Below are 12,218 nucleotides of genomic sequence, written 5' to 3'. Positions count from 1 at the left end.
AGAGAAGTAAATGTTCCTGTTAAATAAAATGATAAATAACTGGCAGTTTAGTTTAGACACTAATGGATCCTAAAAGCCTTTAAAATGACAAAAAACAGCAACTTTTATGATTTATAGGCTCATTTTTGTTACACAGTTTGGTCATATACCTGACAGTCTTTCCTCTTTGTGACTTTTTCCTAAAAATTACAGTTTTGTGTTATCTGAGTGTAAAGGCCATTAGAGTTCAAGAGAAGAATATGACAGCATCTCTTCTGAGGATTGTAGCAATTCCCAGTGGAGATGTACAATCTCCTTTTTCCACTTCTTTGACATAGTTCTAATAGTAGTGGTATAATTTAATACTCAAAGAATATGTACTGTAACTTTGAACCTGTAAACTCTTCAAATTGTCTCATGCATGCTGTGTGAACTTTAAGCAATCATATTTCTTTATGACTCAGTGATTTCCATTTACTACCTGTTAGCTATACAATTAGAAGTGTATTGTGGTTACTGTTGTCTAATATGTTGTGCATTCTGTTATATTAGAATTTTAACGCAATGTGGATTGTATAATCTCTTTAGTTATATCGTGCCATTTAAAAAAATTTTTTAATCACTATTGAGGTTGCACTGATTTCCTTTCCTATTTTGGCATACCCAGCACTCTAGTAGTCTCCAAAAGCAGGAATGTAATCTGAGCTGTGGGTGGTTTTGTTTGCCAACTTAGATGAAACACTTTGCATGAGTTCCATCGATCAGTTCTCATCCTTTCTAGACATTTATTGAACAATTAATACAACCTCGTAAAGACCCCCTAGAGTATTTCTATAAACTAGATCATTTTACCCAAGAGCCACAGAGATACATCAAGATAGAAAAGGATGAAAAGGCTATTTTGGAGAAATAGAAAATACTAAGCCTTCAAACTCACATTATGGTTCTCTTCATCCTTATAAATGAAAGATATACTTGTTCTTTTTAAAATATTTTGTTCAACTTAGAAAGCTTAACTTTTCATAGATATGAATCATCATTGTTTAAATCATGAAAATTTAATTGAGGTGTATTCATAATTAATACTTTTATTTCTTCCCCTACTTTTGTGATTAAAGTCTTTTTTTCTAAAAGAAAAGCTGATAATTCTTTAATATTTTTTTGGCTCTTGGTCCTTAAAACAATATAAACTCCCCGTGATTTCATCAATATTTGTGTTTTCCCAACTTTGTCATTCACAGTGTACTTTAAAAATACTTTATAGAGTGGCTTAGAATTTTGAAATTATCACCAAAAGGAAACATAATAGTAGGTAGATATTGGAAGTTTTTATATTAGTTTAAAAAAATAAATATTTTGCTTTAAAATACCATTCTTTTATTTTTTGATAACTGTTTAATAAAGGAATATTTATTTCTGACATGTAAGTTTATGTGTTGTGTTGGGATGCTGAAAATATTACAGTTTTAGACCAGTCTGCTGCTGCAATGAAGCTAAGATTAGTCTAAAAAACTAATCATTTATTTTTTATTGCCTTAAGGTTTATCTGTATAGTATAAAATGGATTATAGGACTTGTGTATTAGACCCAACCAATTTTGTTTTAGCACATCATATGTCTAAACTTTATTACTAGATGTAAAATAAATAACTGTTAATTATCTTTATGAAATTTTGTCAATTATTCATTAATTTAAAATTTCATAAATGTATTAAATTGTGTTTTAACTGGTATTATGTCATTATTAAAATTGCATAACCAGTAAAATCAGTATGGTTTATTTATCCAATGAATATTTATTGTACACCTAGTATTGTGGAAACTACACCAAACTAAACAGGCTAATTCACTGTTGTCCAGGAGCTTGCATTCTAGTGGTAAAGTAAAAGGTAAAGATATAAAATGTCAGGGGGTGGTGTTGCTACCCGTGAGTGAAAGGAGAGCAGGGTAAGTAAACAGGGGCAATAGAAATTCTGAAATGTACCTCTATGTAAGCTTTCCAAGATTCCCTCTATCCATTGACTTCAATGTTCTTTTTACTCTAGACCAGCTGTTTGTATCATCCATGTAGTTATTTCCATTGTTTTTCACATCATACTGTCCTGTAATTTCTGGATTAATGTTTGGTTTTGCCCTTAAGCTTATGCTTTTTGAAAGTTACGTCCATAAATCTTCTGTGTGTCACCAGTTTTAACACTAACTCCTAATGTAAGTGCTTGGATTTGTTACAACAATAAATGAATGACACTCTCAGAACTGAGGATATCTGGCTCCGTTGGAATCCAAGGGCCCTTTCTGAGATAATTAGGAAAAAATGAGTAAAATATTGTTAAAAAATAATAATAATAAATGACATGGATTTATACATTCTGTTTGGTTCATTTGCAATATTTTTAATTAATTTAGAGTTACATTTTACCTTATTTTATTGGCATTACTATATTATCCTTTTTTGAAAAAACAAGAAAGTTTTCTGAATATTAATCTTTTATTCACAGGTACTACTGAACGAGTGTGTTTGATCCAGGGAACAGTTGAAGCACTGAATGCAGTTCATGGATTCATTGCAGAAAAAATTCGAGAAATGCCTCAGAATGTTGCCAAGACAGAGCCAGTCAGCATCCTACAACCCCAGACCACCGTTAACCCAGATCGCATCAAACAAGTGAGTGTTTAGTTGGGAAATCAAAGAGAACTACTCATAGCATAGTCTGAATTACTTATCAAAGAAGCCTTTAGTTTACTATATTTTTTTTTCTAAAAATACTTAAAATAACAGTTGTCATTTATTTATTTAAAAATGATTGTTCTCTTTCTTACATTGATTTGATTGATTGAATTATTAATTTCAACACTGAGGAGCAATTATGTGATTCATTTCTGTTACGATTTACAGACACAAATTTGATAATTTATGGGAATATAATCTATTTTAAATTATATTATTTTTAAGTAAAGTATAAAAATTTTAAACTATATCCTCAAAATTTAAATACCATCTTGGTATTAGTCTTCAGAATAGTTACTATATTATGCGTATATATATATATATATATATATATATATATATATATTCTTGTTTTGTTAATTTGTCATGTTCAACATTTTTTTTATCAACAAATATGTTTAAGTATACCTTTGTGCCTAGCAAACAGTTACTTGTTACAACTCAGCTATTATATTCTGTATAACTTGTGTTATATATATATATAGAGAGAGAGAGAGTCATAAAGGGCCAATGTGAGTTTTTAATGTATGGGATTCTCTGTAACAAAATTTTTACTTGATAAAAGACAATGCAAGTTTTTAAGAGTGAGTAATGGCTGACATGATATAGGAGAAAAATAACATTATTTGAATACTAAATAAGGTAGATTCTTCCCCATAAACTCTTGAATTCAAAATTATTGGATACTTTATAATTATTGCTTCAGCATTTGCCCTTTTATATTAACTACTTAATTTTTATCATTCTATTAATAGAATATACCCTCAAAAGGAATGTATTTTTTATTACTTTACAAGATATTTTATTTACAGAATATTTATGTTCACTTAATGAATTTGAAATGTAGCTCAAAAATCTTATTAATTTCATGTTTCTGAATTGAAAAACAGTGTTATGAACCTATTAAATTTTTATCAATATATAGGTAAATATAAGAGTGACTAATCACATTCAAATGTAGAAAATATCAATTAGACAATATATTTTCAAATTATAGGAAAATATTTTGTTTTCTCTTAATTACTATGTTACAAAATACTTCCTTGTTTAAATTACGAATAGGTAGTTGTTATTCCATATAAAATGATTCATTTATTTTACTCTCTGTTAATGTCACAATGGTTAGATTTTGTTTGTATACCCTTCATACTTTTTCAAGGAAATAACTTTTAATCTGTATATGGCAAAATTTAAATATTTTAAAGCTTCAAATATCAGATGATTATTTTATCATTACTGACATTTATAGTTTTAGAATTTTTATTTTATCTATGCTAGATAAATACAAAGAATATCTGTAATGCTTTTAAAGTGATACATGATTCTATCTATATAGGTTCGAAACTATGATGTGAGTTAAAGACCTCTGCATTAAGTTCACCTGTGACTAAGAATTTACAGAAGCACTAAAGTGTAGGGTCTGTTGACTTTCTACCTTAATTCAGCCTAGTCTTTCTTTTCTTTTGTAACTTATGTGAGAAGTTCAAACATTTATGGGTGTGATGGACATCTTGATTTTTTAAAAAGTAAAACATCAAATGCTGTTGGAGTAGAATGACATCATTGGCAGTATATTCAAGACAATGATATGAATGGATTTTTTTAATTTTAATATTAATAAGTCACTAGTACAATCAAATAATTGTCCCAAATCATTATTAAAATTCCAATTTTATCTATGGCCATATGACTTTCATTGGATACCATGTATCCAGTGCCTATATAGATTTATGAACACCAAAATTTAAAAATGTTTGGTTTACTTTTATTTGCCTTTTTCTCATAATATTATTTAAATTCAAGATAAATATTAAAAATAGAGATTGGTTTACTTTTGTGTATTTGCATTCACTTATAAGTAAGCCTTATAGATACTCATGGAATTAATATTGTTGTCAATTATTTAATATTTTATGTAATTAATAATATATTAAATACAGTATCATTTTAAAAGATTTCTCAAAACAGTACACTAAATCTAGAAGGGCAATATATTTTACATTTAAAATCCTTTTTTGTATGTATAAAAATAAAATAATATACTTGAAAATTTTGGAAGAGAGATCTTATATATTTTTAGATATCATAGATGAACAGTTTTTTATGCTCTAAGTTTAAGATTCTCTCTAACTTTATAGGTATCCTATCTTACCAATATCAGACTTTCTATTGGAACATTCTCTAAATAGAATTCCAAGTATATAAATTTAAATAACCATGATTTTATTTCTGAAGACATTATGCTGACAATCCAGTATAGAATAATTATGTCTAATAGAAAGTATTTTTCACTAGAATAAATTAAAACATATTTCATATGATACATATATTATATGTGACTTTAATACATAGAATCATAATAAAATTTCCTTTAAAATGGCAGTTTTTTCTTTAGTGATTGATACAAGATTTACATTTACTTTGGGCTTCAGTCCTCAAATTAATAAAAAGTAATGTCTTTGAAGGATTGTTTTAGAATTTTTTTTTAGTTAAGATTGTGCAAAGAGTAAATTAAAGTTTTTAAAATGCTTGAGCTAGGAAATGTAACTTTTGTATTTAATATTGAATATGGAATTATATATTTTTAAAAATGCTTGTAATTATGTGTCCATTGTTTTTGCTTTCTAAAAATAAATTATATGTAACCTATATATAAAAATAATTTATATGTAATAGGAAGTCAGAGTTAATTTTAAACAATTAAAACTTGCCTTAAATGCTATAATTTTATACCATATATTATGGACTTTTAATGAAATGGTATATTTTGAATTATGCAATCTAGATACAGTTGGTAACCAAAAAAATTTTATTGATCTTCATATTCTGCCTAAATAAAACCTATATTTATTGTCTGAATCAGTTTTCAAATCAGAATAGTTGTTTTAGGGAAGCAGTGCATAACGGTCTTACCACTCTTTTGTAGAGTGAAATGATAAAATCTAGAATGACAGCCTTACATCCAACCTCAGATACTAGATATTGTAAAATAGTCAATTCTTAATTCTCAAATATTTTTGTTTTCTATTTAAAACATATTTGTTTGTAACACAGAGACAATTATAATATTTATTGAATAATCAGAATATTATATCCTCTGTTTTTTAAACTTAATATCAGGAAACTATCATGAGGTACATAATACCATTGTGCTTATTTTAGAAGACAGTATACTAAGGCACAGATATGCAGCAAGAGTTAATAAGCCAAAATTAAACATTAATTAGCATGAAACATATTATGTCTTATTTTTAAGATACACAATTAACTGAGACATTTAAATTTTTCAAATAACTAGACTTGCTTGCCTAAAAGCTCTGAACTCATTTCAGAGCACTTCCTAGCCCAGATTATCCTACCTACTAAAAGAGTAATATGCAAATTAACCATCACTCTGCTCAAGCCATGCCCACCAGCCAATAAGAGTGAATATGCAAATTAATTCCAACCAAGATGGCTACAGCCTCAGAGAGCAGTTGAGGGGCTTGGGTTTTCCCAGCAATAGAGGAAGCCAAGCTTTCTACACACCCTGACCGGCCTAGACCTCCACTCAAGGCCTAGACCTCCCTGTAGGGGAGGGCCGTTAGGGGTGGCCAGGCCAGTAGAGGAGGGAAGTTGGGGGCAAACAGGCTGGTAGGGGATCAGTTAGACATCAATCAGGCTGGCATGGGAGTGGTGAGTGGGTGATCAGGCTGGCAGGCAAAAGTGGTTAGGGGCAATCAGGAAGGCAGGCCGACAAGCAGTAGGGAGTCAACAGTCCTGGATTGTGAGAGGGATATCCAACTGCCCATTTTGACTCTATCCCACCGGGCAGTTTAACATCCTTCAAGGGGTCCCAGATAGGAGAGGGTGCAGGCTGGGCTGAGGGACACTTCCCTACCCTGTACACAAATTTCTTGCACAGGGTCTCTAGTTTTGTATATATTTTTCTAATCTCTAATTTTTTATGTTTTGAGCTTTATACTTTTAATTTCCCCCGTAGGATTATTGAACTTTTCTTCTTGTAAGTGCCTCAAATCCCCCTCTAAATATATTTGTTTATATGTAATGAGTCTGAAACCTCCCCAAAAATGTTAGAAACCACAAATCAGTATTATAGCTAGCATTTGTTAACTTCCTTTATCTATTATAGATTTTCAGCAATTTATTTCTTTTTTGGCTCAAATATATTTTTAAGGAAAGCTACATTAAGTAAGAAGTGGTTATAGGCATATAAACAATTCTCTTATTTAAAAAAAATCAAATTAAAATGTCTGTAGTCTCATTTAGCCTATAAATAATTTTACTTTCATCATGAAAATTGATAAAAATTGCACATAACTTGTTTTTGAGAAATAAAAAATGCTTAAAGTAATTTATAAAAATATAAAACTTTACTTATATACCAAAACTATAATATAAACAATGTACCATAAAATTTTAGAGGAGTGTGAAAGAAATATGGGCTGGTGACATTTGATATTGTAAAACAGGTAAAGGCTTGAATCTTGAAGATTGTATAGGAATTGCCTAATTATAGAAAAAATTATTTTAGGCATGTGAAACAATATGTGTGTAAGGAAAAAGGTACCATAATTGTTGAATAGTATGGAAACGATCTTGACAGAGGTGGAACATCAGTGTTGGAGTTTAGAGAAAATAATATTAGATAGGTAAGATGGGATAATGGAGAGCCTTGCATGTCGGGCTGAGGCGTATTCCAAAGGCTACGGACTCTTGCTAATATTTCCTAACAAGCCCTTGTAATTTTTCTGGAAGGTTATGAAAAAGAAGAGGTACCTCAGCATTTTGTTCTTTTCTGTGCTAAATATCCAGGCAGAATATTGGGGTGCTTGTAGGTTCAGTTTGCAGGAGAAAAAGAGAGCTATGACAATTAGCTGAGTGTTCTACAATGTAGATCTTTAGTTTTGAAGATCTGTAGGAAAATATTTTCTAAAACTTTCATGTGACAGTCACAAATCCAGGTGATGTCAGGAAGGAAGGAAGGAAGGAAGGAAGGAAGGAAGGAAGGAAGGAAGGAAGGAAGGAAGGAAGGAAGGAAGGAAGGAAGGAAGGAAGGAAGGAAGGAAGGGGAGGGAAGTTTTGTGGTCAAGAATAAGGGTCGGTAATAATGGAAATAGTGCTATATGTATTGTGCTTATTCTGTTTCTGAGCCCACTATTGTGCTGCTCACTTTACACATGTATTATCACATGTCATCCAACCTCACACAGATCCTATGAGAGAGGCACAGAACTCGAGCTTTACTTACAGACACTGATGCTTAGAGGAATTGAATGACTTATCCAAGGACATGTAACTGGTTAACACTGGGCTTCATGGCCTCCAAGTTTGAGTAATGCTGGTGAAACAAAATCCAATAGATTTCTCTCTTATTGGGACTTTTCAAAATCTTGAATAAACTCTAAGAAGAGAACCTCATTTAAAATAGAATGTCTATATCAGGTTGAAGTTAAGAGACTAAGCAATATTTTAAGAACAAAATGAACATAATCTCACTTTTGGTTGTGAAAGTTGAGACAAATACATGAAGTTAAAAGATATTTCAAAGTCAGTTTTGTAAGGCATCAAGACTGATTTATTCTCATTCCAAAATGGTGCAGAAAGAATAAAAAATGGCTATATATAGTTTTGAACCTAGCAGAATGGTGAAATCTGAAAGCAAATAAATGAATGTTTAGCACTTATTGTATTTATATTTATATTTATATTTATATTTATATTTATATTTGTCTCAGGAAAGTTGAATTGTAAATAGTATGTTTTTTCTTAAAGTAGTGTTTGATAGAAGCATAGGTGAGAATCTAAAATTCAAAATATAGACCCTTGACTGCAATAGGAGAGCTAATTTCACTTGCGTCTTCACAGTAAGAGAGAAAAAAGAAGTAAATAAACTAAAGAAGCAGATATCAAAAAAAGTACGTGAGAGACATTATGGTAAATGCACAGGGTCTGGAGCAGACTGCCATAATTTAAGACTTGGCTTTTGAAAATTACCAGCTGGGTATTTTAGGGCAAGTTGTTTTGCTTCTCTGTACCTCAGTTTCTTTATTTATAACATGGGGATATTAATATTAATTTATTTCATAAGGATATTGTGAATATAAACTGAGTAAAACTATATCTTATTCCTAGTTACTACTCTTTATAAATCATAATCCGAATTTTAATTCTGTCAAAAAATAAGGAGAGGAAGTATGAGGAAATATACTAAAAAGGATCAAATACTCAGAGGGAAAAAAAAAATTAGAAAAAGTAACTTTTTAAATGGGAGATTATTAGAAATTTTAAAAGTTAGTTTCATTCACATGGTGAGAGCAAAGTCATTATTTCCTAAAGGTAAAGAGGCTGGTTAGGTAAAAAGAAAAGTGGTATGAAATGTGGAAACTGCTTATTTGAAATTTTGAATATAGAAAGGAGAGAAATAGAAGTTAGATCAGAGATACTCACATACCCCAGCTACTCAAGAAGGATTGGCTTGTGTCAAAGAATAAAAAGGAGTTTAAAAAAGCAGAGAAATTTGAGATAGGATTACAGAGGAAATGAGATGACACCAGTGGTGGAAAGGTACAACTTTAGGGTGTTAAGACTTAGGCTGTGAAGAGTCTGAGTTGGAGTTTAGTGTTTTATCTACAGTGAAAAGAATGCAGAGATGGGGAGAAAAGTGGTTTGGAAAACTGAAAAAGTGTGAAGTCAATTGTGGTAGATGAGGAAGCTCATTCTTGTTTCTTTTAAGTAATGAAGAATGCCAGTTGAAAGGAAGATGAAATACATGGGATTGAATGGGTCAGGAGAAGGACAAAATATAGAATAGCAATTATGAGGAAAGTAAGCTATGAAAGAAGAATATATTGTGAAAAATCTTTTAAAATTAAGACAACACCAGTTTATATTAGGGCTAAGTAGTTCCAGATAGGTCAGGCATTGGAAGAAAGGGGAGAACACTTGTCAGAGGGAAAACCAAAGGTGATAATTACATATTTAAATATTATACCTATTATAGAGCAGTATGCAGATTTATTTTACATAACTGGAAAACAGGTTTGGGAAGGTGATTACTTAAGTAATGTTACTCAGTTAGCTATTGATAAATTCCAAATTACAATTGAGATTTGTTGTCCATTGTTGTGCTCATTGTACCTCTGAATATCAGGAGTTCTTGACAATCTATTAGTGTAGATTTGCCTGAAGGTAAACTTTATTTATTATAGAATTTATTTATAGTAATATTCTCTGGTCCAGCAAAACTGGCACTTGTTAACAAGAATACATTTTGTAATTTGTAATTACTTTTCAGTTTTATTACCCAAAACCTAGTTATATATATATATAACTAAATGCCTTTTGTTAAATCTTGAAATTTTAAAAACTTTACTCTGAAGAATCCACTATTTTAAAATTATTAAATACTTCAAATTTTTCTGCAATAACTAATTCAACTTTTAATGTTTAAAGTGTAATCCATAAGCAGCCATTCAATTCGTGTAAACAGAAATATCCTTTCCACTTGAAAGGTAAAATTTTTATAAAAATGACTGTCCTTCATAATCACTACTTGATAAATGTAAAAAAATAAATTTTAGAGGAGTGTGTCCTTTGTAAATATTATTTATAACAGATATTTTAATGTATTGTTACTGTATGGATATTTAGTTACATCTTCATGATGTATATCAGAAATTTTACTAAATGATTTTTTAACTTGAAATCACTAAACTTGAAGTCTTTGTTGTAGGTAGGAGTAAACATTTTGTTTATAAAATATTAGGGGAACAAACATATTGTGTATTTATATTATATACTGAAATATTTCTTTTGGATTTTTCTGTTCTATTTTTTGGAGTGATTGAGAAAAACTATCAAAGCTGTTTCATTAATTAATAGAACCTTTTAAATTAAAATCATTTCTTTAATATCTTTGTAACTTCCTCTTTATGAGAACAGTTGCAACTAGTATTTAAAAGATGAACTTAAATATAGGCTTTCTGGGATCTGTTGTTATAAGTTAATTTGTAAAGAGAGGATACTTTCTTTCAGTTTAACAGTAACTATAGGAATACTAGATAGCTGGAAAACTAATCACATGTTCATTTCATTACATGTTCATTATTTTAGAAAGTATATTTAGAGACAATTTGCTGTAATTTTTTGACAATATTATCCCTTGTAGCCCCAAGCTTATATAATTTTTACCTTTTTACTTAAAATATGAACTCTAACTTATATTTAATAACCAAATCTTTAATGAGTTTTTAAATGTTTAATATTATCCCAAAGTTTAAAATTATTGTTTTTATATATGTGGGAAAGAAACAGCATTAGAATTAGGGACAATATTGATGAATCTTAGTTGTGTTGATTATTAATGTATGCCCAATGTTTCGTATATATGCTAAGCAGAAAGATATTAAATAAATTGATAGAAGGTAATATTAATGTGATTAAGAATTCTGAGATACTTGATATTACTACTTTTTCCATGTAGGTCTTTGTAATATTTTAAGACCTTGTTGAGAATTCGTATCCCGTGCAGGTAGATGTCATAGTGAGCATGATACTTTAGATGATTTTACCCTGATGGGACAGAGGAGCCCAGCACACATACCTGTACTTGGTAGGTTAGTGAATTTAGATTCTAACCTATATTTGGAGAAACAGCCTCTAGATTTATTTTACATCTACTTAGTCACCCTCCTCAGTAATATTTATAAGATTACTACAAAAAAGATTTTAAAATGTGCTAACTACTCACAGGAATTCTCTGCAAAAAAAAAAAAAGTATAACTGGAGATGAGAAAATAAAATCTCTACTGTTCAGTTCATAGTAGCATGAAGTCAATATCATATGTCCTATCATAGTATTGCAAGAAAAAGAAAATATTAGGGCACCTTTTAATGGTGGAAATTTAAAGTCTTTCTTGAGAAATGACAGGAATTTATTACAAAGAACAAAAGCAGAAAATGGATTTGAAGATTTGTCCTTTTGTGAGATGTTACTTTGGAATATAGCTCCTGTCCCCTTTTTAAATATGATTTAACAAAAACCTTGATGTGACTCAACATTAAGTCTAGTTTTTCTCCAAGTATCTAAGGTTTCAACTGAGGAAGAACTAGGAATCCCTTGAGAAGTGGACTATTTAAATAAAGCATGACCTAATGTAGCAAGCAATCATACATTGCTTTTGGAGAACAGTGAGTTAAACAGGAGCCTGTGAATTTCTTATCCTTTCTTTTACTCTTAACTTCTTTATTCTATCCAAATAGAACTTTTGAATTTAAACGCATGAACATGACTATATTAAGTAATTGCATCTACTTTTTCTGACACTGCTGAACCTTTAAAGTTATGCTTTTGCTCATATCTGAGTAATATTGATGAGTATATATTAATATAAAGCATAATATTCATTAGAATTGTGTCTATACTGTAAAATTACCCCACTTCACCTATTCATAAATATTATCTACTGAGGTTGCTACTTAAGAAAAAGAAAAAAGAAAAAAAATCTTA

At 29.9% G+C, this 12,218-nt stretch overlaps 1 protein-coding gene across 6 annotated transcripts in view; it reads left to right on the top strand.

Annotated features, from left to right (window-relative positions):
• NOVA1 (NOVA alternative splicing regulator 1) overlaps positions 1–12,218 on the top strand; it is a 137,158-nt gene that overhangs the window by 103,375 nt on the left and 21,565 nt on the right. For all 6 annotated transcript variants that reach the window (XM_036450645.2, XM_036450636.2, XM_036450665.2 and 3 more), the window contains one exon: positions 2,478–2,644. In XM_036450645.2, the coding sequence (XP_036306538.1) occupies positions 2,478–2,644 (167 nt within the window). The remainder of the gene's footprint in view (positions 1–2,477; positions 2,645–12,218) is intronic.

This window comes from Pipistrellus kuhlii, unplaced genomic scaffold (genome assembly GCF_014108245.1).
Source record: "Pipistrellus kuhlii isolate mPipKuh1 unplaced genomic scaffold, mPipKuh1.p scaffold_m20_p_1, whole genome shotgun sequence".
Lineage (NCBI taxonomy): Eukaryota > Metazoa > Chordata > Mammalia > Chiroptera > Vespertilionidae > Pipistrellus > Pipistrellus kuhlii.
Note: the sequence above shows the minus strand (reverse complement) of the source record. Positions and strands in the feature narration are given on the sequence as shown.